This window comes from Ooceraea biroi, chromosome 10, assembly GCF_003672135.1.
Source record: "Ooceraea biroi isolate clonal line C1 chromosome 10, Obir_v5.4, whole genome shotgun sequence".
NCBI classification, from domain to species: Eukaryota; Metazoa; Arthropoda; class Insecta; order Hymenoptera; family Formicidae; genus Ooceraea; species Ooceraea biroi.
In genome coordinates, this window is record NC_039515.1 from 6,367,653 (window position 1) to 6,393,462 (window position 25,810).

General features: G+C 40.7%; 2 protein-coding genes across 4 annotated transcripts; one reads left to right on the forward strand and one right to left on the reverse strand.

Moving 5' to 3' along the window:
- LOC105282302 (cation-independent mannose-6-phosphate receptor) lies at nt 1–25,741 on the forward strand. Of its 3 annotated transcripts, none has more exons than XM_011344190.3 (16): nt 1–400; nt 650–866; nt 946–1,100; nt 1,175–1,443; nt 1,551–1,701; nt 2,896–3,047; nt 3,138–3,253; nt 3,335–3,576; nt 3,734–3,940; nt 4,918–5,061; nt 5,312–5,476; nt 6,682–6,856; nt 6,944–7,014; nt 25,126–25,258; nt 25,326–25,474; nt 25,558–25,741. In XM_011344190.3, the coding sequence occupies exons 1-16, from the start codon at nt 338–340 to the stop codon at nt 25,648–25,650; spliced, it is 2,502 nt and encodes an 833-aa protein (XP_011342492.1). In that variant the 5' UTR covers nt 1–337; the 3' UTR covers nt 25,651–25,741. The 3 variants fall into 3 exon arrangements, with proteins under 3 accessions (XP_011342492.1, XP_011342490.1, XP_011342493.1); XM_011344188.3 differs by having other exon boundaries at nt 17–400; nt 5,312–5,485; XM_011344191.3 differs by lacking the exons at nt 1–400; nt 650–866 and having other exon boundaries at nt 962–1,104; nt 5,312–5,485; nt 25,558–25,650.
- Nucleotides 8,139–19,222, reverse strand: LOC105282301 (protein toll). Its single transcript, XM_011344187.3, has 6 exons — nt 18,680–19,222; nt 14,040–14,290; nt 12,046–13,040; nt 10,303–10,627; nt 9,610–10,212; nt 8,139–9,458 (listed from the first exon to the last, which is right to left on the reverse strand). Exons 2-6 carry the CDS (start codon nt 14,232–14,234, stop codon nt 8,316–8,318), a joined length of 3,261 nt encoding a protein of 1,086 aa, XP_011342489.1. The 5' UTR covers nt 14,235–14,290; nt 18,680–19,222; the 3' UTR covers nt 8,139–8,315.
- Nucleotides 25,742–25,810: the final 69 nt, after the last annotated feature.

The following is a 25,810-nucleotide window of genomic DNA, read 5'->3' on the forward strand; positions in this document are numbered from 1 at the left end:
TAACCTCTAAGCTCACAGTGACGACACACCACCACGCGAGACACGAGACAAGAGGACGTTCCTATGTGCACTACCAGTGCTGTAAATCTACAGTGCACGTAACGTGAACTATAGATCTTCAGTTGGCAGGAATATCGGAAGACAGCCATGGCGGCGTCCCCCCCCCCCTGGGGCACCTGAGTGCGCCGTTGCTGTGTCGTGTCGCATGTGATTCGAATCCGTCAGCGGGACTTATCGATGATATTTTCATCCTCTTTGTTTCGCGGTCTATGTTACGTGGTGCGAATCGCTGCAATAGACGTCGATAATGTAACGGGGAAAACCTGATTCCGCAGCAATGTCCAAATTCAACGGATTGTCCTTTCTTTGCTGTTTGTCGGCTATTATCGCCTCGCTCCCAGTACGTACATTGCATGTTTAAATGCGCTTACTTCCCCAACTGCGTCGATATTTCATACATCGTCATTCTTTATTCTCGTAATATTGCCATCTCAATTCATTTGCTCGGGAGTAACGCATGTGTCACCGAGTCATTGAAAACAAATCCTGCTCGTGTCAAAAATTCTACTCGTGCTCGTTACGTCCTCCTCTCAGAGTCAATAAACCAAACTTTGGGTATGGAATTGAAACAGTTGTTTGTTTATTTCAGGCTCCGACATCTTCAGCCTCTTACTGCGAAGTACCTGAATCTAATATAAGTTTTGTATATAACTTGACGAAGTTATGGTCAGATGAACGGGACATTATTATTAAGCATGCTGATGAAACGATACGTATGCAGTTATGTACCTCGCTGAAAAAGAAATGCAACAATCGAGACGGATACGCGATATGCCTGATGAGAAACGATACGGAGAAAGGAATAGGTAACGTTATCGCTCTTTAATGCTTTGTCTATTACTTTGCTGTGACGTTAACGGGGATGAATTTTCTTTGTTGAAACAGGCAAGTTTCCTCCAAAGATAAATAATACACCTGGAAAGATATCATTTATTTTTACGGGTGATAATTGCACGCCTGAAACCAAATATACAGTACAAATCATTATGCAGTGTGATTACAATGTGGAAGATAACTCGCACCCTGAACTATTTCCACACGTAAGTAAGTAACTTTCTCTCTGCATTTATCGGAACAGCCAGTGGTGCTATGTGTGTGATAAAAATATTTCCAGAGGGATGAACAATGTAACTTATTTATGATATGGAGGACAGCCTTCGCTTGCGCACCCAGAACTAGAACAAATTGTACGGTTACCTATAACGATTTGCATTTTGACTTGAGTCCCTTGACGAGATCTTCGGAGAATTATGCGATTCGAATGGGCACTGACGCAAAGTCACCCAAGATAATGCTAAACGTCTGCCAGTCTGTAATACGTCACGGTGCTGTATGTCCAATTAAGTCGGGCGCTTGTTTGGATGATCCTCAAAGATCTAACAGGTACCTGCACCTGCAGATGAACATTTCTTAACGATAACGATAAACGTTGTTACTTGAACTAGTCTTTTTCGCCAGTTTTTATTTCTGTCCACTTTACCTTGCTTCAGATACTCGAGTTTAGGAGAGGTGCGGAAACCTCCTTTCTTTCGGAATGGAAGCTTACAAATCGAGTACCAGGATGGAGCACTGTGCACAGAAAATATTACAACGCCACATGTTAAAACGACTATTATGTTTATATGTGATGTAGAAGCTACGGTATAACGCTAGATAGTAACACAATATCGCTACATATACAGGGTGTAACAAAAGTCTGGAAACGGTCGAATATTTCATAAACTATGCATTTTAGAAAGAAATGTTTCAGACAAAAGTGGTTTGGTTCGAAGAGGCACATAAGATGGTGTCATTGGTTTGACCTTGAGTGAACATGCCAAAGTCAGAAAGAGCTCAACTTTGTTTTTTTAAATTGAACACCCTATTTATTATTGCATATCCTTGTAGCTTACCTCAAGAGCTTTCCAAAACACTATATGAAAGTATTTTTTCGCTCATTACTCTGAGTTATGAGGCTTGAAAGTTAGTACCGCCGGCATTAGCATTACCCAAGGTGTACCGCATGGAGGTTGCACGGTCGGATTTACACCTCGTGTGCGTGCGTGCGTGCGTGTGTGTGTGTGTGTGCGATCTTATCTCGGCAGAGATGAGACGAAATGTTTTAAATAATTTTTATCTACGACTAGGCCACTGTCAAGCAGCAGACGGAGGTCAACTTGAACACTTACTCAACTAAACGAAACGCACGCACGCACAACAAATACACGTCACGGCAGGGAGGGTTTGGAGTCTTGAAATACCGGAGCAGTGACGAGCCCCGGAGTCCTGATCCCTGCCGTGCACACACACACGCACGCGCACACGAGGTGTAAATCCGACCGTGCAACCTCCATGCGGTACACCTTGGGTAATGCTAATGCCGGCGGTACTAATAACTTTCAAGCCTCATAACTCACAGAGTAATGAGCGAAAAAATACTTTCATATAGTGTTTTGGAAAGCTCTTGAGGTAAGCTACGAGGATATGCAATAATAAATAGTGTTCAATTTAAAAAAACAAAGTTGAACTCTTTCTGACTTTGGCATGTTCACTCAAGGTCAAACCAATGACACCATCTTATGTGCCTCTTCGAACCAAACCACTTTTGTCTGAAACATTTCTTTCTAAAATGCATAGTTTATGAAATATTCGACCGTTTCCAGACTTTTGTTACACCCTGTATGCCAAAACTAAGCTATACACTGCGTGTATAAAACGTGTATAAATATGTATTTGTACACGTATTTTATACGCGTATTTATGCTTGTGAAAAGAAAGAGAGCGAGAGAGAAAAAACGTGCAAACGAGACCTAAACATATTTCTAAGAAATATACATTAAAATATTGCATTGCTAGGAAAGTATTCCAGAATATATTGGAGGGAGAGAAGATTGCCATTATTACTTGGTATGGTACACCGCTGCGGCGTGCAGTATCGAGTCCCTACGTAGTTACAGCTCGAAAACAGCAGGCAGATGCACCGTTACGAATCCAGTTACGAATTTCACGTAAGAACAATTTGATTTCTCGCTGTTGCGCGTAATCAATGCTCGCAGTAATTTCGCTCATAATTTCGCCATGCGTCTTGTGATGTACAGGTACAACTTGCAGTCATTGATGAACGAAACCTCTGCGGTCACAAATAAAAACGGCATGCAGTACAAATTGAAAGTGTGCGGCGCGCTTACGGACAACGCGTGCAAAACTAACGCAGGTGTTGTACTTTATGAGGCTTTTAGCAAAACTGTATCATTGATTGTTCAATCGCTCTAAATATTATTCGTTATCGTTGCAGGAGTATGCAATCCGAGAAATGGTACCTCGTTAGGCCAGGCTAATACAAATCTGAAATGGCAGCAGGGTGGCCCCTATCTAAATTATACCAACGGGGATTTATGCGGGAACGGGATGCGCCGCTATACAATTATCGCGTTTTTCTGCGGGCCAGAAGGATCGGCCAGTTTCCCAGTGCTTATGGAGGAGCGTCCTTGTCAGACCGTCATACACTGGAATACGGACCTAGTTTGCGAGAAACGAGTAAGAGCCAAGCATCGTTACTTTAATGTGGCTTATTTTATTTTATTAAAATGTAATAACAAAAACGCTGTGTATTACTAATTGATAAAATATTTAAGTGACATTAAGGTGCGCTGTTTTATGTAAGAGACATTAAAGTATCTTCTTCCTGCTCCAGATTAAATGCGCTACTGATAATGACGATGAGATTAATCTAACTCCTCTCATAAAATCTACAAATAATTACGTTGTAAGAGCGAATGACGTTGAATTTCACATAAATGTGTGCCGACCGTTAGTTCTCACTCAAGGCCTTACGTGTGCACATGGCAGTGCTGCCTGTAAAGTTTCGGTAACGTCTCAGAACGAATATATCAACGAAGTCGTAAGTATTACACGATCATACATGAGATACATACAGGGTGTTTCCTCTAACTGTAGCACTTAGAATATCTCTGCTTCCTTTGATGATACGAAAAAAGTCAAAGGACGAAAATTGTTCGATTCAAAGAGACTAGTGCTCTGGTAAGAAAATTATTTTTTTAATGTGACCTTTCACAAGATATCAAGGTCATGAACATTTTTTTAAACGAGATGGTATATTTTCCTTAACGAAATGATGTAGCTTGTAAAAAACAAATTCAACCATACAGAATATGTTGACCTTCAAATGACTTTGAACCACACAAATCACGTTTAGGAAAAGAGACTCTATTTATTGTATGTATAACTACAAAGATATACCTTTTTTACAGACGTTCGAAATGATCACCGTTTACTTCCATACACTTTCGAATTCGATGAATAAACGATTGTTTTACGTTTTTCAGAGATTCCGGAGTAATTGCGGTGCACGCACGCTGAATTCTTTCTCGCATATCTTCAGGTGTTGTCGGAATATCGCGATAAACTTCATTTTTTAGGTGTCCCCAAAGAAAAAAATCAAGAGGCGTAAGATCTGGTGATCGAGCCGGCCAAGAAATTCTTCCACCACGTCCAATCCAGCGATCAGGAAATGATTCGTTGAGTATGTTCCGTTCAAATGAAGGTCAACATATTCTGTATGGTTGAATTTGTTTTTTTACAAGCTACATCATTTCGTTAAGGAAAATATATTATCTCATTTAAAAAAATGTTCATGACCTTGATATCTTGTGAAAGGTCACATTAAAAAAAAATAATTTTCTTACCAGAGTACTAGTCTCTTTGAATCGAACAATTTTCGTCTTTTGACTTTTTTCGTATCATCAAAGGAAGCAGAGATAGTCTAAGTGCTACAGTTAGAGGAAACACCCTGTATATCGCAACTGAGAAGTTATGAGGTGTTTTGGCGCATTTAATTTAATTAAAATAATTTGACAGAGCTTGGGATTTCCCGAGGAGAGCCCCACGCTAAATAAGGATCTTCGAACGGTGTTACGTTACGTCAATGGATCGCAGTGCCCGGAGGATCCAACTAGATTGATATCTTCAAATTTTACGTTTGTTTGTGCTAATAACAATCAGGTAACGATGTTTCTCGATCGAGACGATTTAAAGGGCCACCTCATTTCAATTATTCTGAACACTCGACAATCAGCGGTTGAACAATTACAAAAAGTCGATCGCATTGGTACCTTAATCAATGCAATCGAATTTTATCAATAAAATCGAATCCACGTTAAAGATCTAACGGCGAGATTAAAACTATACTTATATCCGTGCCGTGAGTGCCCATGTGTCAACGCGTTGCTAATAATACGTTTGTGCTTTTCAGGGACTTCCGGTGTACAAGCACTATGTTAATTGCACTTATGTGTTTGAATGGAATACTAGTATAGCGTGTGGAGCCGTAATTGGAGATTGGTCATCACCGTGCACCATAAAGGATAGTTTCCGTTCTTACGAGTACGATCTTTCTTTGCTGTATAAAGAGCAACAGGTACATTACGTGAGTACAAAATATATATATCTTAGAAAACAGATAATCGTGTAGCATTTATATCGTCTCATTTGCAATAACAGTATTATGCATATACATATACAGGGTGTTTCCTAAGTAAGTAGACAAACTTAAGGAGGATATTCCTTAGCTTATTTTAAGAAGAAAAGGTCATATAAACATATGTCCTAAACTGCTTTGTTTTCCAAAAAAAAGTACATCACTGTTTTCGTTCACTTTTCGTTTATTATAGAACAGTTTGTGTTATTGCAAATGAAACAAATGAAAAACAATAGTAACCAAAAAGAAAAATTATAACGAAAAAGAAAATAGTAACTAAAAAGAAAAATAATAACATCACAGTAACTGCTGAAAATGTCCACCTGCAGCCATGATACACGCCTCGACTCTCCTTTCCATTGATTGACGTACACGCTCAAAAATACCTGGAGTGTTACGTATTCTTTCACGTCCATCTATTATGCGATTTCTGAGATCTTCTTCATTTTGAATAGGTGTAGCGTAAACTAAAGATTTAAGCTGTCCCCATAGAAAAAAATCTACTGGATTTAAGTCTGGGGATCTTGCAGGCCATAAATGGTTTGGTCTTTGAGTACCTCGACCGATCCATCGATTGGCAAACTTCCTGTTCAAAAATTGACGAACTGCTAAGCTAAAGTGGGGTGGAGCGCCATCATGCATAAACCACATTCTATTTCTGAGCATGAGTGGAATATCTTCCAAAGGTAGCTCATCTTCAAAAAAATGTAGATACGAAGCACCGTTAAGTCTCAAGGGAAGAAAGACAGGACCAATCAAAAACTCACCAATAATTCCCACCCATACATTAAATGCAAATTGAACCTGAAAGTGAGATTCTAATATTGCATGTGGGTTTTCATCACACCAAAGATGGTTATTATGGAAATTTACGATAGCGTTTCTCGAGAAATTAGCCACCATCCCCACTCCATCCCCACCGCTGTTGACTCGTACTGCAAAAGCACGCTATCCGAAAAGTGAACGAAAACAGTGATGTACTTTTTTTGGAAAACAAAGCAGTTTAGGACATATGTTTATATGACCTTTTCTTCTTAAAATAAGCCAAGGAATATCCTCCTTAAGTTTGTCTACTTACTTAGGAAACACCCTGTATATGTATGTATATGTATATACTGTATATACATGTGTGTCTAAAATTACAGGTGAAAAACAAACAAGGCAAATATGGCATAAATATTTGCGGTGGAGAAAACTATTGCACCGGCTCCGCCGTGTGTCACGAGGGCAACGGCTACGGATCGCTGGGGAGTGTAATTTTCGATTACAGTCGGCACGACGTAAAGCTTAAATATTCGAATGGCAGTAAATGTAATAATAGTAAGTGAGATGCTTGCGTTTTATTAACATATTTACACAGTTTGTTCGCTTATTTAATATATAAAAGTTATATCTCGCTCCCAACAGATTCCTACACGTCCGAAGTAAGATTTATCTGTAATGAATCCATCGGCATTGGCGCACCCAGGCTGTTATTGGTAAGTGAAAGTCATTTAGAATTTCATTAAATACACAGTACCCCTCGGTGATACACAATACCAAGGAAATTTCGAAGACAAGATGCACCTTGAGGAACTTCGAAAAAGTGAAAATCTTGGTCTTGCTCAAAATAACATTTACTTTGATTTTTTTTAACTTGCAAATTTTTCAACATTTAACATCCTTACAATAAATGTTAAATATCTTCTGTACGCACACATACATACACGCGATATGCATCATATACGATACGTAACATATATATAGAGTGAATCACGTATATCCTAAATTCGTGTTTATCAGGTACTGTTGTTAGTAATTTAAGTTATACGGCATGCCCACGATTATTATATGCGTTAATATCCAACAGCAGATCTTTTGGCTACTTAGAGATCGACTTTTTGCCAAATAAGAATATTTCAGCAACTACTCTCGCGGGATTAATAATAATTTTTGGGAGAAAGGGCAATCCTAATTTGGCCAAAACAATCTACTGATAAGTGTTGAAGTAAATCAAAGATAGAACATTTTATATACATATGTGAACTATATATCTTTTTCGATGTGTAGAACTTTTCTTTTTCGCCAATTTCATTGCATTATAGACACCTTGGAGTATCTTACGACGAAAGACATGACGCTTAAAAAGTCACTGAGTATTGTCTTATGCATGTATCATTTTAAAATATATCTAAAATGTCGAAAATTGCATGAAAAAATATACTAAAGATAACGCATATTAATGAAATAAAAACTATACAATATTTTATTCATTATATACGTACATGTATACGTTATATATACATATACACATATACTATACATATATATGTACATGTATATACACGTATACACTGGAATCTCATATATCGCGCGCAAAAAAATAAGCTTTAAGTACATATTCCTTTAAGAGACGCTCAAGTCGATAAAAATTACGAGTACTAAATTTTGATACGAGTTATTTAAATGGATAATTCTTGAAAATGAATTTTACAAGAATCGGTAAAAAAATGTATTACACGTTGCACTAATATCAATAATGTAGCCTAGTAATAGGTTCATCCTATCCTATCAGGCAGTCGCTTGTCAGTCACTCATCTTCTCGTGCGTTCTTCCCGTTTTCTTTCTATATTTCTCCCGAGAGCTTGCATCTCGAAACTTATCGCACGAGATTCCAAAGATCAAGTCTTGTCTCAAAAAAAGTCGAATCGGTCCGTTCGTGGCACGGTTAGCATGTCATTCGAAAGTAAATGCCAACCACCCTCTTGCGCGGGGATATCTTCGTACCACGCGATTGTTATCACGCGGTACATTCCACGTCGTTGCGGATCACGTCTAATTGCTCGGGCTTAAATATTATCGCAACGTCCCCATTCAAGTTACACGATTTCCGCGAATAACCGTTCGCGGGTAATTGTTCGTCCAGCTTCTTGTCGCGGATGAAGGTTTTGTTGAGTGAATCGGCTGGCGGTGTCGTGGTCGCCGGAGGAGTCTCGGAAAGCCCGACCGGATAAATGAGCTCCTTCTTATCGCCGTTCGCCTGGATGAACAGTTGATGATTCTCGAATATCTTCCGTCCGACAGCGCCGCTGGTCTTCCTCGTGAACTTGGACCGATGCGGTAGCGCGTACCTTAATTTATCCCAGAACCAAGGATCGCCCCACTTGACGTAGGTGTTCATGCTCAAGTACGCCTTCAGTTCCGGGTCCAGATCGTCGGTAGGCCCGACGTCGCCGTACAGGATCAGTATCACTCTCGCCCGACCTTCGCTCAACGCCTGGCTATGGGCAGCTCGAAACTCCATTCTTCCCCAGACACTCTCCAAGAAGTTCGGCGACAGCACCACTATCGTTCGCCTGGAATCCTCCACGGATCTGGCGATATTCGCCGGTATCCACTCGCCCGCCTGCCAATCTCGATAATGAAGGCACAGTTTGAACGGCGCCGGTCCACCCTCCAATTTCGATACCAGCTCGTCCACCACGAAGTCGTGATCCTTGTGCGAATAGCTTACGAACGCGTCGTACAGTTTCTCCTTGTCCAGCTCTTCCTCCGTTACGAACCATAAGCACCATTGATGCGCGAACAGCCACACTTTAATCTGTCGTTGGTACTTGTAATAGAGCAGCCCGGAGGTGCCAACGAACAACCCCATAAGAGCGATCGCTACGCTGATGCCGATGACCGCTGCCGTGTCGAACGGACAGAAATCGCTCGGCGTCATTTTCGATATGGAATTGTTCTCGCCGCGACACGTGACTTTAAACAGATCGGGGATAGTCATGTATTTCGTTTGAATGTAACCCAAGAAATCCTTCGCGGCGCAATCGCACTCCCACGGGTTATCGTGTAGCGTCAGTCGAGTCAGATTTGTACAGGTTTTCAGGAATTCTAGCACGTCGGAGTGTATTCTTGACATGTTGTTGTTATGCAGCTCCAACACCTGAAACATTTATATAAACGATTTCGTTTTAAACCTGGATCGTGTCAAACTCGTTGAAACAAATTCATACGCTTTCTCGTTTCACTTTTGTTACCGTTACCGATACCGCAATCAGATACAAGATGCAAAATGTCGTGTGAAATTTACGCACCTCTATTGTGCTGGACAATGCATCCAAGAAGATTTCCGAGATGTTGTTGTGAGACAAACCAAGTTTCTTCACGCGTTCGAGTCCCAATCTTTTCAAATCCGGCATTCGCCTTAATCGGTTACCGTTGAAATTCAATTCGAGGTTCCAGGGATAGCCCGGCTTTTTTATGTCGCTTGGCACCTGGGTCAATTCTCTGTGAGTAAAGTCGAATATGAAGGTCTGGTCTACGGGCCTGAAGAAACAGTCGCAGTTTTCCGGGCACGCGATGTTAGGGCCCTCGTCTATCTTACACGTCAGTGTCCTGGATCGCAGGTCCGTGACGCGCATGTTCTTCAACCACGGTGGGCCCTGACACGTTAAATTTCGTGGTATTATGTGAAAATACTCTTGAACCTTGGGATGCATTTCGCCCTCGATGTAACGCAGAAAGTCGTACAAGTCGCAGTCGCAATTTATTGGATTATTATCCACCAGTATTATCACGTTGCGAGAATATTCCTGGTTCGCCGCTAGCTCTTCGGCATCATGTAAGGAAATGCGTCGTATTTTGTTATAAGTCAAATCTACTCTGATATTGCTCGACAGGAATTGCAGATCTGCACTCTGAAAGTAGATAAAGAAAGAGCGGCGTTCAGCCGGACGTCATCGTCTCGACGGATCACTTTATCCGCGTCACGATTACGAGTTACTTACGGTTATGAGAGATATGTTGTTATATTTGAGATCCAGTTGTCGGAGATTTGGATTGCTCACGACCCAATCGCTGAATATTTCGGAAATGTTGTTGTTAGCCAGATACAATTCCTCCAACGATTCGCATTCGGCAAAGGGTGATTTTGCTCCGTATTCGTCTCGGTATTCGAGACCGTGGGTAGTTTGTAACGTTAGATGATTCTTCGACAGTCTGACAATCTTCAAACTCCTCTTCATAGAAACGAAACTCTGGTCAGAGATGCTCACTAGCTGATTTTCTTGCATGTTTAGTTCTTCCAGCGCGACCAATCCGTTAAACATGTTACTGAAACGTAAAGAAGGATCCTGTTGCATTATAACGCGTGTTACGCGAAGGGTATGACAAATTTATAAATGAATCGAAAATTAAATAGATAAGCAATTATTGGGTTGTTCGGAAAGTTATTTCGTTTTTTCAAGGAAAAATGAAAGGCGGTTTTTTCATATTTAGAATAAATTTTATTCAGTGATGTATTGGCCATTTTGTTCCACTACCTTTCGCCATCTTTCTGGCAACTTTAAGATTCCACGCTCATAGAAGTCCTTCTCCTTATTGACAAAAATTGAAGCAAGTGATTTTTGACGCCTTCATTTGAATCGAAGTTTACATTGTTCGAAGAATTTTGTAGAGACCGGAACAAATGGTAATCGGATGGTGCCAGATCAGGAGAGTATGGTGGGTGTGGTAGCACATCCCATCCAAGCTGTAAAAGCTTCTGGCGAGTGACCAAACTTGTGTGTGGTCCGGCATTGTCGTGATGGAATACGACACCTTTCCTATTCGCCAATTCCGGTCGCTTCTGCTTGATGGCAGCATCCAATTCATCCAGCTGACGACAATACACTTTCGAATCAATCGTCTGGTTGCTTGGTAGTAGCTCGAAAAATACGATTCCCTTCCAATCCCACCATACAGAAAGCATCATCTTCTTTTGATGAATATCTGCCTTGGATGTCGATTGAGCAGGTTCATCTTGCCTGGACCATGATCGTTTTCGCTTAACATTGTCGTAAACAATCCATTTTTCATCTCCAGTTATGATTCGCTTCAAAAATGGTTCATTTTCTTCACGTTTCAACGATGAATCGCAGATGGTAATGCGTCGAATCAAGTCAATTTCCTTTAAATTGTGTGGAACCCAAATATCGAGCTTTGAAACGAATCCAAGGCGTTTCAAACGATCGTAAACGGTCGAATTCGATAAATTTAACTTTTCAGCAATTTCGCGTGTTGTTATGCGACGGTTTGCATCCACCAGAGCCTTTATTTTCTCGTCATCAGCTTTAATTGGCCGACCTGAACGTGGTGCATCTTTCAAATCGAAATTTCCAGTACGAAATTTCGAAAACCAATTCTGACACTGACGTTCACTCAAACATCTTCTCCGTACACGGCACACAATTTTTTTCTCGCTTGCACTGCATTTTTACCCTTTCGGTAGTAAAAAAGCAAAATATTACGAAAATGCTCACTTTGATTTTCCATGTTTGATGTGATGCCAAAAAAAATTACTTGACAGATCGCAACACAATAAGATACTAAATGACGTCTGAAATGTCAGTTGTCAAAATATAAAACGAATTTGCCGCTTAGAGTAAGGTTAAGTATCGAGGAACGCGACTAACGACATCGCTTTGTGAAAAACGAAATTACTTTCCGAACAACCCAATATATTACTGTAAACCGAAAATGGAAAAACTCACCTGGAAATGGAAGTAAAACGATTTTTGGATAGATCCAATCTTTTCAATCGGCTGGCATTCGCAAAAATATTATCAGGCAATCGTTCGAGTTTATTAAAGTCCAATTCCAATTCTATCAACTGTTTCGAGTCTCGAAATAGATGGGCGGGTAGAGTTGTCAGATAATTTCTGTCCAGAGAGACGTTGGTCAGCGAAGAGCATCCCCAGAAAAGCTCTTCCGGTAATTCGAAGAGGCCAATCTTTTTCAGATTCAGTACCTTCAGCTCCGTTAAATTAGCAAAGAGTCCACTTGGTAAGGTCATGTTTCGTTTGTTGTCGAAAAGATTGAAGGTCTGCAGTTGCGTGTTGTTTCGCAGCAGATTCGCCGGCAAATGCGTGAAATTGTTTCGGGATAAGTTGATAGTCTTGATTTTTCCCATTTTCGCGAATATGTCTTCGTCTAAGCTAGTCAAGCTGTTCGTGTTGAGATCGAGGATGTGGAGCGAGACGAGGTTGTCGAAGATACCCGGTTGTAGCTTGGTTAAATGATTCTTCCACAAATTCAGGTACGTCAGATTCCTCAGGTAGTGAAACGTGCCTTCTTTTATCGATCCCAGGTCATTGTCGCCCAATTCGAGCCATTGTAGTCCAGGGGTATAATTAAAAAATCCGTCGGACAGGTGTAAGTTGTTCTCGCGCAGATTGAGCCCCGTCAAGTTCGCCAGTCCGGTTAGTAGATCCTCGTGCACGTAAGATACATTGTTGCTCGATAAAATCAGATTTTTTAAGTCCTTGAAGCCGTCAAGGTGACGTTTCTCCAGGGTGAAGCTAAGATTTTTGTAAGACCGAAAAGTCAACGTTTCCACATCGTTAGCGCCTAGCATCTGCGTGATCTTTCCTAGGCTGGTGTTACTCGGCAAATCGCACGTCTGAAATTGTACCCATTTCACTTGTTCCATTTCCACGACGGACCCCAAGTTGAAATCGGACCATTCCGGTGAGTTGATGCACTCTATCTGTTGACAGAAAAGAAACGCTCGCGTAAACATTAGCCTTCGAACTACGAACAGTTGCAGAGCTTTGCAACTGCATCTAGGTAATTATGTGCTTTAACGGACCCAGCCCCGATGGCCTTGACCTTGACATATGTTGTCAAGGTCACCCTCCTGAGTGACCTTGAAGAGGTTTTAGCCGTCGCTCGTTGTTTATTAAAAAGTTATTAACAAAAGAAGTTTAATAATTTTGCACGAGTTTTCAGCTGTCCACGCGAAGCAAGAACTTGAGTTTGACATATGTTACAAAGGTCACCTTCCTGAATAACCCGCACTAGGCTTCACCCTTCGCTCGTTGTTTGTTAAAAAGTTATTAACAAAAATGTTTAATGAATAAAGCATAATTTGACGATACCATATACGTTTACGAAAGAGTATATTTGATGGAATTTTAGCTTAGGTTAGGTTAGGTTAAGTTAAAGCAGAGAATACTTTGTATTTAACTGTTTGTGCTTTTGGTTAAAGTGAAGAATACTTTGTACTTATATTAAAAGAAACTATTCTATATATTAACAATTCACTGCTTTAAATGACTTTCCTTTCTTCGTTCATATACATATTCGTCGTTTATATCTTTCAATATTCAATATTCTTTCAAAATAACTACTATATTTTCGAAATTTCTTTTGTTAATAACTTTTTCATAAACAACGATCGACGACTAAAACCTAGTGCGGGTTATTCGGGAAGGCAACCTTTGTAATATATGTCAGTATCATGTTCTTGCTTCACGTGGACAGCTAAAAATTCGTGCGAAATCATTAAACTTTCTTTGTTTATAACTTTTTAACAAACAACGAGCGACGGCTAAAACTGCTTCAAGGTCACTCAGAAGGGTGACCTTGGCAACATATGTCAAGGTCAAGGTCATCGGGGCTGGGTCCGTTAAAGTACATAATTACCCTGCATCTATATCTAGAAAACCTAGAAATGAAATATCGATAATCCATTCGATAATCGTACCCGTATAGATTCTTCGTTTGGCTGGATCTTTACGAAAAAAGAGGCGTAATTATTCGTGAAGCAAGTTATCTCGATACTGTTGTCGTTTCGATTCCGTTGACAACTGCATGCCTGATTTTCCGGACAGCGAAGAGCGAATACGCTCATCACTGTGAGAAAGGAGACCAAGAGGCATATTTCGGTAGAGACGATCATCTTTTAAGACGTCGTGGCTCCCTCTCTCTTTCTCTATCCTGTAGTCCCTCCGATACCTGTTTAAACAAAAACAAAATATTACTCGCGTCGCGTTTAACGCAGTACGATAATTCGCTTTTGAGCTTTTTCTCGCGTGTCCGGCTCTTCTTCAGCAAACTAATCGCTTAATCGTACCGCCGCTTCGAAAATCGGAAGCATTGCGGCTTTGATAAATGTACCGTTTCCTCTTTTCCCAGATAAGCCTAGGGTGTTTGCTCCTTTGTGATGCGTTACATGTTTTTTTTTTTTTCATGTGTCATGGTGTACGATGCGATACATTCGCGAATAACGTGTCAGTTTCTACCCGAGTCCAATTCTCTCTCACATCTGCCGTGCGAGAAAGACACAATTAATCCGTTAAGGGGGGAGCCTGCTTTAGAACGCTGAAAATAAGGTATATTTTACGAATTGTTTTTGGAGAAACTATACAGCGGATCATTATAAAACTTTGATGCATTTATTAGTACATGTTTAAAGATAAAAAAAATTATTTTTTTATTTGAATATATCGCTTGTAGAGGTCGTCCTGGAGCAATCTTAGTGCAGCCGCGTCGCCGGCATTGCAAATTGGTGAGCATTCTCCTGCCTCCAAATTTCGTCTGAACTGACAAATTGAAATATGTTCTCGTTATTTATGAATGCCCGTCGTCGATGAACCAAAGAGAGAAGAAAAAAGTTGAAAAGTGCCAAAATGGTGGAGCTTAGAACACAAAAGTACGATTTTTAGGCAAAGTTGTTGAACTTTTTCATGCAAAAGTAATTGTTTAACTTAATGTTTTTATGAATATTAAAGGTTCATCGACGATGGGAATTCATAAATAACGAGAAAATATTTCAATTTTTCAGTTTGGATGAAATTTGGAGGCGGGAGAATGCTCACCAATTTACAATGCCGGCTGCACTAAGATGCCTCCAGGACGACCTCTACGGGCGATATATTCAAATAAAAAATAATTTTTTTATCTTTAAACATGTACTAATAAATGCATCAAAGTTTTATAATGATCCGCTGTATAGTTTCTCCAAAAACAATTCGTAAAATATACCTTATTTTCAGCGTTCTAAAGCAGGCTCTCCCCTTAAGGGCATGCTGGAGTTGCTAGTGAACTATTTTTTCACTATAGCGATGGTAATTGCAGTTTCGAAAATTCTCTTTATCGCTTGTGCAGAATAAAAAATCCTTTTCCACAAATGAAGTATAGATAGAAAGAAAGTCCGCTCTACAGGACTTTATATTCAAAATGGAACAAAGTTAGAAAAGACAAATGCAAGTTTTTAACTTTTTGCCATTTTGAGTATAAAGTCCTGTAGAGCGGACTTTCTTTCTATCTATACTTCATTTGTGGAAAAGGATTTTTTATTCTGCACAAGCAATAAAGAGAATTTTCGAAACTGCAATTACCATCGCTATAGTGAAAAAATAGTTCACTACCAACTCCAGCCTCCCCTTAAGGGGGGAGCCTGCTTTAGAACGTTGAAAATAAGGTATAATTTTACGAATTTTTTTGGAGAAACTATACAGCGGATCATTATAAAACTTTGATGCATTTATTAGTACATGTTTAAAGATAAAAAAATTATTTTTTATTTGAATATATCGCCCGTAGAGGTCGTCCTGGAGGCATCTTAGTGCAGCCGGCATTGTAAATTGGTGAGCATTCTCCCGCCTCCAAATTTCATCCAAATTGAAAAATTGAAATATTTTCTCGTTATTTATGAATTCCCATCGTCGATGAACCTTTAATATTCATAAAAACATTAAGTTAAACAATTACTTTTGCATGAAAAAGTTCAACAACTTTGCCTAAAAATCGTACTTTTGTGTTCTAAGCTCCAGCGTTTTGGCACTTTTCAACTTTTTTCTTCTCTCTTTGGTTCATCGACGATGGGAATTCATAAATAACGAGAACATATTTCAATTTGTCAGTTCAGACGAAATTTGGAGGCAGGAGAATGCTCACCAATTTGCAATGCCGGCGACGCGGCTGCACTAAGATTGCTCCAGGACGACCTCTACAAGCGATATATTCAAATAAAAAAATAATTTTTTTGATCTTTAAACATGTACTAATAAATGCATCAAAGTTTTATAATGATCCGCTGTATAGTTTCTCCAAAAACAATTCGTAAAATATACCTTATTTTCAGCGTTCTAAAGCAGGCTCCCCCCTTAATCGAAAACGAGCCTGCCAAACAAAGTGCGCGGAACTTCGTGCTGCTTGATCAGCTACTCAGATAAATGCAAGCGGAAACTATTATCGTAAACAATTAACTCACGATTCTCGGTATCGTATTTTCAGTACGATTCAGCGCATCTCGATTTATTTTCCAATGAAACCTTTTTTCCGGTCCTCGTTTCGCGTGAATCGTTTAGCGAACGGTTCGATGTTCGTGCGATTAGGGACGCATTATTATTCCATGCTATCGTTCACCGATTACGTCGTATGTGTATCGAGTAATCACACGAAAATAGCATCGTAGGCTTGTAGCGGACATGCGAAAACGGTACACGTTGATATCGCTACGTTATCAGTGATTGATCCCTATTGTCTCTCGTTTCATGACAATTTCTTCACGGTTTCACGGTTTTACTTGCAGATATTTGCGATATTCCTTTATGTATTAAATAATATTGTACCAGGGCTAATATTTAAACACGCTCAGGATTTTATCGTCATTTCTCTTTCGCTTCGTAGAACTTTCCATACATATTCCATACATATTCCAACAATATGCTTTGCGTCATCCCATCGATCTGTTTGCCAATTCTAACGCAGTGGATGGATGCCCCTTGCGACGGTCGAGTAAAGAAAAAAAATCATCGTTTCAACGATAACGCATGATCTTTGCATACCGATATCTCCCAGTGTCTCCTTTTTTTGTATACATCATTCGCAATTAATTCCGCAATTATTTCACGCGCGAATACACGTTCCACGCTTCAGGACTTTTGAGAGTACTACTCTCAAAGTTCGCATGTGTATGTGTATGTAATAGCGCGCGATTACGTTCGTATTATATAAACATCCATACATAAACTTCCATTGCTGGAAGCCAGCCGCCACGTAAACCTACACCCACAGAAAAGATTTCTGGACTTAATGCTATTACTCTTTAATCTATCATAAAATAAGATCGCTATAGCGACAATCATATTTATTATTGAAAAGAAGCATATTTTAATCTTGAATAGAAAATTCGAAAATCTAGATTCAAATAATCTTCGTGCTATCTCATTAATTTTCTCAGAAGGATTTAGATACAAATTTGTAGCAAGTTCAAAATATTCTTGATTTCAGAATATTGTGAGATCTAAAAGACATCTTATTCTATTCTTCTAAGAGAATTTGTAGAATCTGCACAAAACGGCCAATATTTATGTGTTGCAATCGAAAATCGGGAAAGTGTTTCTGTTATTTACAATGAATAAGTGCAATACTCTACAAGAAATATTAAAAGATATGGAAATGTCTTATCTCGAATCTTATTTCTCAAGTAAGTATATTGTATATGCTTACTTACATTTCCATACCTTTTAATATTTCTTGTAGAGTATTGCACTTATTCATTGTAAATAACAGAAACACTTTCCCGATTTTCGATCGCAACACATAAATATTGGCCGTTTTATCGGAATAAAGGACGCAGAAGCGCCGAGTCGACGAGCGACTGTGAGAAAATGATGCGTCGACGTCGACAAAGCCTACTATAAAGTGGCGCTAATATCAAATTATTCTACATACAAGAATATATAAGCATAAATTTGTACATGTTACTCTTGTCTCGAGACAGTAAGACAATGTTATTTAATTCGAGAGAGAAGAATAGAAATTACTGATTTAAATTAAAAATTGTTTTATTTTCATATTTGTTATACTCGTAATACGATTAAATTAGTCAAGAATATTTTTCGTCTTGTTATCAGAAATCCTTTCTGAGGGTGTATCATAATAATCGAGCAGTATTTCCCGGGTGTTTCCCGGAGCACATTGATTCTCAAAATTCTCAGTACGAACATTAAAATCGCTAAAAATCGGGGAGAACGATTGATCGCCGACAAATATCGCGATGCACCGGTGTATCGATCCACGACGACACGATCTCTGGCTCTGCCAGAGTGTCGCATTGCTCTTGACGATCCTGCGCGCACAGGTGTTTACGTCACACGTGCAGGATCCGATTCGACCGATCTATCGAGCAACCTATCGAAACTCATGGGAGCGACAAGTGGTGTCCGTTGTGCTCTCGAGAGAGGAATAATAATAGAATAATCGTTACATTCGGACGTCACTCGCGTGAGCGAACGGCTGGCTCCGATCCTGCGACACGCGAGTATTGTCACACTGTCATTGAGGAGGCGGTGCCTGAACCGGTTCATGGAAATGACGTCCGCGGCATTTACTTACCGATGACAATATGGTAGACTACGTCGCTACGCGATCATCGGGCCACGCGTCGCCCAGCTTAATTTCCCTCTATTAGGAAACAGCGATGATTACTGATCTAACGATGTCGCGCGTTTGTAGTGGTCGTTATCACAGGATACGTACGACGTGCGACCTCGCAGCACAACACCGCGACACTACATCCGTCTCCACATCCGTGTCGCGCGTTCGTTTGCACTCTTTGCACTCTCTTTGTTCCGTTTACGCGTTGACATTCGCGGAAGATGGAAATAGCGAGAGACGGCCGGAGGGAATTGAATTCTCTGCTTGACGTAGAGAATTCGCGCAACTCATTTAGTGTTCTCCACTTGAGCACCACGCTCGCCACCGAACGATGCGACGTAGACTGTCGCGCAAGTAACACTGATCCCACAGATTAATTTTTGCAGACATGCGCAGTAGCCGGGAGCAGCGGTAGCACGAGCGGTAGCGGCGATAGCGATAGTAGTGTCACGTGATCCACGAGTAACGTAGTATATACCCAGATAGCCAAGTCTGCGGAAAGCAGATGATGCTAACCATCTGCTATCAACTATTGCCAGCCAAAAGACAACAAATTTGATACAGAAGTTGTTGTTAACGATTAATTCGACAAATTGGTGCCAGAAATGTAACAGAGCTTGCTCACAAAATCTAAGAACAGATTGGCGGCAGAAACCGAGCAGAATCTACAAACATGGCTTGAAGTCGGGTTGTCGACAGAAACCTAGCAAGATCTGCGCGCGCGGAATCTAACGGCAGATTGGCAGCAGAAACCGAACAGGATCCGCAGCTTTTGACAGTATTCAAATTTACACGGCTATGAATACGTGTTTTCGCTCCGCACCGCTATGCGGTGCACGCGTCGAGTTCTTGCTCGATGTTAAGATTTATCCTAACAGTTATATAAGTTAATATACGCGCCTTGGCATGATAATATTAATTTTTCGGAACATTTTTGCACTCGCGGCACAGAGGCTCCCATGGACAGCGTCCACGTAGTTCACGCACGCCACAAGCAATCTGAAGTTCGAAAGCGAAATTCGGACTTCGGATTAGAATAAATTAACAATAAGAGAGAGATTATGCAACGAACTGTCAGAAAGACACATCAAGCCAAATGTACTTTAATTGAACAAACAAACAAATGCGTTCTTTTAACAATTTATAGTGTGTTAAAAGTAAACACATGCTTTAATATATCGTAAATATGAATGGCCAAAAGCTGCAGATTTTGTTCGGTTTCTGCCGTCAATCTGCCGTCAAATGTTAACAGATCCTGCTCGGTTTCTGCCGCCAATCTGCCGTCAGAGTCTGTTAGCAGGCTCTGCTGGCAGATCACTATCCTAACGCGGACATAACGGATGCCAATTTGCTATCAACTTCTGCAGTAATCTGTTGCCCATCTGCTGGCAGATTGCACACATTTTGCTTACCCAGATAGCCAAGTCTGCGAAAAGCAAATGATGCTAACCATCTGCTATCAACTATTGCCAGCCAAAAGACAACAAATTTGATACAGAAGTTGTTGTTAACGATTAATTCGACAAATTGGTGCCAGAAATGTAACAGAGCTTGCTCATAAAACCTAAGAACAGATTGGCTGCAGAAACCGAGCAGAATCTGCAAACATGGCTTGAAGTCGGGTTGTCGACAGAAACCTAGCAAGATCTGCGCGCGCGGAATCTAACGGCAGATTGGCAGCAGAAACCGAACAGGATCTGCAGCTTTTGACAGTATTCAAATTTACACGGCTATGAATATGTGTTTTCGCTGCGCACCGCTACGCGGTGCACGCGTCGAGTTCTTACTCGATGTTAAGATTTAGCCTAACAGTTATATAAGTTAATATACGCGCCTTGGCATGATAATATTAATTTTTCGGAACATTTTTGCACTCGCGGCACAGAGGCTCCCATGGACAGCGTCCACGTAGTTCACGCACGCCACAAGCAATCTGAAGTTCGAAAGCGAAATTCGGACTTCGGATTAGAATAAATTAACAATAAGAGAGAGATTATGCAACGAACTGTCAGAAAGACACATCAAGCCAAATGTACTTTAATTGAACAAACAAACAAATGCGTTCTTTTAACAATTTATAGTGTGTTAAAAGTAAACACATGCTTTAATATATCGTAAATATGAATGGCCAAAAGCTGCAGATTCTGTTCGGTTTCTGCCGTCAATCTGCCGTCAAATGTTAACAGATCCTGCTCGGTTTCTGCCGCCAATCTGCCGTCAGAGTCTGTTAGCAGGCTCTGCTGGCAGATCACTATCCTACCGCGGACATAACGGATGCCAATTTGCTATCAACTTCTGCAGTAATCTGTTGCCAATCCGCTGGCAGATTGCACACATTTTGCTTACCCAGATAGCCAAGTCTGCGGAAAGCAGATGATGCTAACCATCTGCTATCAACTATTGCCAGCCAAAAGACAACAAATTTGATACAGAAGTTGTTGTTAACGATTAATTCGACAAATTGGTGCCAGAAATGTAACAGAGCTTGCTCATAAAACCTAAGAACAGATTGGCTGCAGAAACCGAGCAGAATCTGCAAACATGGCTTGAAGTCGGGTTGTCGACAGAAACCTAGCAAGATCTGCGCGCGCGGAATCTAACGGCAGATTGGCAGCAGAAACCGAACAGGATCCGCAGCTTTTGACAGTATTCAAATTTACACGGCTATGAATACGTGTTTTCGCTCCGCACCGCTATGCGGTGCACGCGTCGAGTTCTTGCTCGATGTTAAGATTTATCCTAACAGTTATATAAGTTAATATACGCGCCTTGGCATGATAATATTAATTTTTCGGAACATTTTTGCACTCGCGGCACAGAGGCTCCCATGGACAGCGTCCACGTAGTTCATGCACGCCACAAGCAATCTGAAGTTCGAAAGCGAAATTCGGACTTCGGATTAGAATAAATTAACAATAAGAGAGAGATTATGCAACGAACTATCAGAAAGACACATCAATACTTTAATTTAACAAACAAACAAATGCGTTCTTTTAACAATTTATAGTGTGTTAAAAGTAAACACATGCTTTAATATATCGTAAATATGAATGGCCAAAAGCTGCAGATTTTGTTCGGTTTCTGCCGTCAATCTGCCGTCAAATGTTAACAGATCCTGCTCGGTTTCTGCCACCAATCTGCCGTCAGAGTCTGTTAGAAGGCTCTGCTGGCAGATCACTATCCTACCGCGGACATAACGGATGCCAATTTGCTATCAACTTCTGCAGTAATCTGTTGCCAATCCGCTGGCAGATTGCACACATTTTGCTTACCCAGATAGCCAAGTCTGCGGAAAGCAGATGATGCTAACCATCTGCTATCAACTATTGCCAGCCAAAAGACAACAAATTTGATACAGAAGTTGTTGTTAACGATTAATTCGACAAATTGGTGCCAGAAATGTAACAGAGCTTGCTCACAAAATCTAAGAACAGATTGGCGGCAGAAACCGAGCAGAATCTACAAACATGGCTTGAAGTCGGGTTGTCGACAGAAACCTAGCAAGATCTGCGCGCGCGGAATCTAACGGCAGATTGGCAGCAGAAACCGAACAGGATCCGCAGCTTTTGACAGTATTCAAATTTACACGGCTATGAATATGTGTTTTCGCTGCGCACCGCTACGCGGTGCACGCGTCGAGTTCTTACTCGATGTTAAGATTTAGCCTAACAGTTATATAAGTTAATATACGCGCCTTGGCATGATAATATTAATTTTTCGGAACATTTTTGCACTCGCGGCACAGAGGCTCCCATGGACAGCGTCCACGTAGTTCACGCACGCCACAAGCAATCTGAAGTTCGAAAGCGAAATTCGGACTTCGGATTAGAATAAATTAACAATAAGAGAGAGATTATGCAACGAACTGTCAGAAAGACACATCAAGCCAATTACTTTAATTGAACAAACAAACAAATGCGTTCTTTTAACAATTTATAGTGTGTTAAAAGTAAACACATGCTTTAATATATCGTAAATATGAATGGCCAAAAGCTGCAGATTCTGTTCGGTTTCTGCCGTCAATCTGCCGTCAGATGTTAACAGATCCTGCTCGGTTTCTGCCGCCAATCTGCCGTCAGAGTCTGTTAGCAGGCTCTGCTGGCAGATCACTATCCTACCGCGGACATAACGGATGCCAATTTGCTATCAACTTCTGCAGTAATCTGTTGCCAATCCGCTGGCAGATTGCACACATTTTGCTTACCCAGATAGCCAAGTCTGCGGAAAGCAAATGATGCTAACCATCTGCTATCAACTATTGCCAGCCAAAAGACAACAAATTTGATACAGAAGTTGTTGTTAACGATTAATTCGACAAATTGGTGCCAGAAATGTAACAGAGCTTGCTCACAAAATCTAAGAACAGATTGGCGGCAGAAACCGAGCAGAATCTGCAAACATGGCTTGAAGTCGGATTGTCGACAGAAACCTAGCAAGATCTGCGCGCGCGCAATCTAACGGCAGATTGGCAGCAGAAACCGAACAGGATCCGCAGCTTTTGACAGTATTCAAATTTACACGGCTATGAATACGTGTTTTCGCTCCGCACCGCTATGCGGTGCACGCGTCGAGTTCTTGCTCGATGTTAAGATTTATCCTAACAGTTATATAAGTTAATATACGCGCCTTGGCATGACAATATTAATTTTTCTGAACATTTTTGCACTCGCGGCACAGAGGCTCCCATGGACAGCGTCCACGTAGTTCACGCACGCCACAAGCAATCTGAAGTTCGAAAGCGAAATTCGGACTTCGGATTAGAATAAATTAACAATAAGAGAGAGATTATACAACGAACTGTCAGAAAGACACATCAAGCCAAATGTACTTTAATTGAACAAACAAACAAATGCGTTCTTTTAACAATTTATAGTGTGTTAAAAGTAAACACATGCTTTAATATATCGTAAATATGAATGGCCAAAAGCTGCAGATTCTGTTCGGTTTCTGCCGTCAATCTGCCGTCAGATGTTAACAGATCCTGCTCGGTTTCTGCCGCCAATCTGCCGTCAGAGTCTGTTAGCAGGCTCTGCTGGCAGATCACTATCCTAACGCGGACATAACGGATGCCAATTTGCTATCAACTTCTGCAGTAATCTGTTGCCAATCTGCTGGCAGATTGCACACATTTTGCTTACTGGGTATACACGATAAACATCATTCTGAATTAAACGATGTACCCATATCGATACGGTATGCAATAACGAGGAAATGTATCAACAATTTTCATCTGCAGTCAACTATTTGCGAATTTGCTTGATTTCTTGCTAAGCGAATTCTATAGGTTCTCGTATAGGCTTGATCATTTTCGAATGAAGAAACGTCGAGATTTTTGTTCATGTATTCGATTTCGTTGGAATGAATTCTCAGCATAGCGCTTTGTATATTCAAGTTGATATATCAATGATATAATGAAAGAATGATACATTTAAATAGACTCCGAGATGCGTGTCGCGTGTCACGTGATCCTATCTGCGTAGCCGAAAAATCGTGAGTAATCGTGAAGGAATTTCTTGCCCTTCTCCTCTAGCGAGACAAGTAGTAATTGAGAAAGGGGTACCACGAATGCAAGCGCGATGTAACGTACATGACACGACGACATCGTGCACAAGCCACTTAAATTCGAAACCTTATGGAGAATTACCTCTTAAAATCGCACAATTTTAAATAAATGTTTCCTCTCTTTCTTTCTTCCTCTCACGCGCACGCGCGCGCAAACAGTACCTGCGCTATATTAGCGTTTTCAAAATCTTTTTAATCGTTGAAAATATATTTGATACATTTTCATTTCATTATACTGCCAGATCAGTCTCAATTCTGATGACTCACCTTGCATACAGCTGTGCCGCTGAATTATCGGTCGCGTAGAATATTTACTTATTCGCGACTGAGATGGATGAGATTATCAAAGTCCATGATTGGTCACGCGGTTGAGTATCTGAACAGATTATTAATTTTATCATTGAGATCGGCGAGAAAGTTTGGTAATTATGTACTTTAACGGACCCAGCCCCGATGACCTTGACCTTGACATATGTTGTCAAGGTCACCCTCCTGAGTGACCTTGAAGAGGTTTTAGCCGTCGCTCGTTGTTTATTAAAAAGTTATTAACAAAAGAAGTTTAATAATTTTGCACGAATTTTCAGTTGTCCACGCGAAGCAAGGACTTGAGTTTGACATATATTACAAAGGTCACCTTCCTGAATAACCCGCACTAGGTTTTAGTCGTCGATCGTTAACATCGACAACATATGTCAAGGTCAAGGTCATCGGGGCTGGGTCCGTTAAAGTACATAATTACCGAAAGTTTTAATTGTGGACAATAATGGCCACTTTTGGTACTCGACCCGGAGCTGTTGCTTTTTTCTTTTTTTTTGCTCTCTATTCTCACTTTTGTTATTTAGGAATCGCAATGCAGCGCGGAGTTTGAATGGCATACCGAAGTAATTTGCGCGAAACATGCCAATTCTCATCACGTAGATCGAGAAGAACCGGGATCATCATCCGGGATTCCGAAGGAATTGTCCCCTAGTCATGGTAAACATTGGATTTACATTTCTCGGGGACACTGTCAACGATATTTTACGGACATTCCTGGTTCCAGGTGGAACGGTAGCTGTCGTATTATTGGCTGTGATCGCGGCGCTAGCCGCTTTAATTTACTTTCGAAATCCGGGAAGGAGAACGTGCTTTCGCTCTTGGGCGAGTATCTGCAGTTTTAGAAGAGGGGATGGTCGCGTTCAATACTGTAGGGTATGTTATCTTCAGCGAGTCTTTTAACGCAGGCATCTTGTGCACGTGAAGCAGAATACAGAATGTTCCTTTTCTCCTCACAGGTCGACACCACCGAAGAAGCTAGACTTCTGCTCGACGCTTCCGATCCTACGCAGTGTCAAACTGACAGCGACGATGATCTTCTACACGCGTAGCGAAATTGTAGCGAACTATGTACACTTAACTTTATCTTCGATATTTGTATATCTGTAAATTGAAAAATAAACCATCCTGTAAAAACCAACGTAAGACACACACTGTACAACTTTCATTGAATCACATTACATTTACGTCGCAGTAAAGTCGCGGGAACGA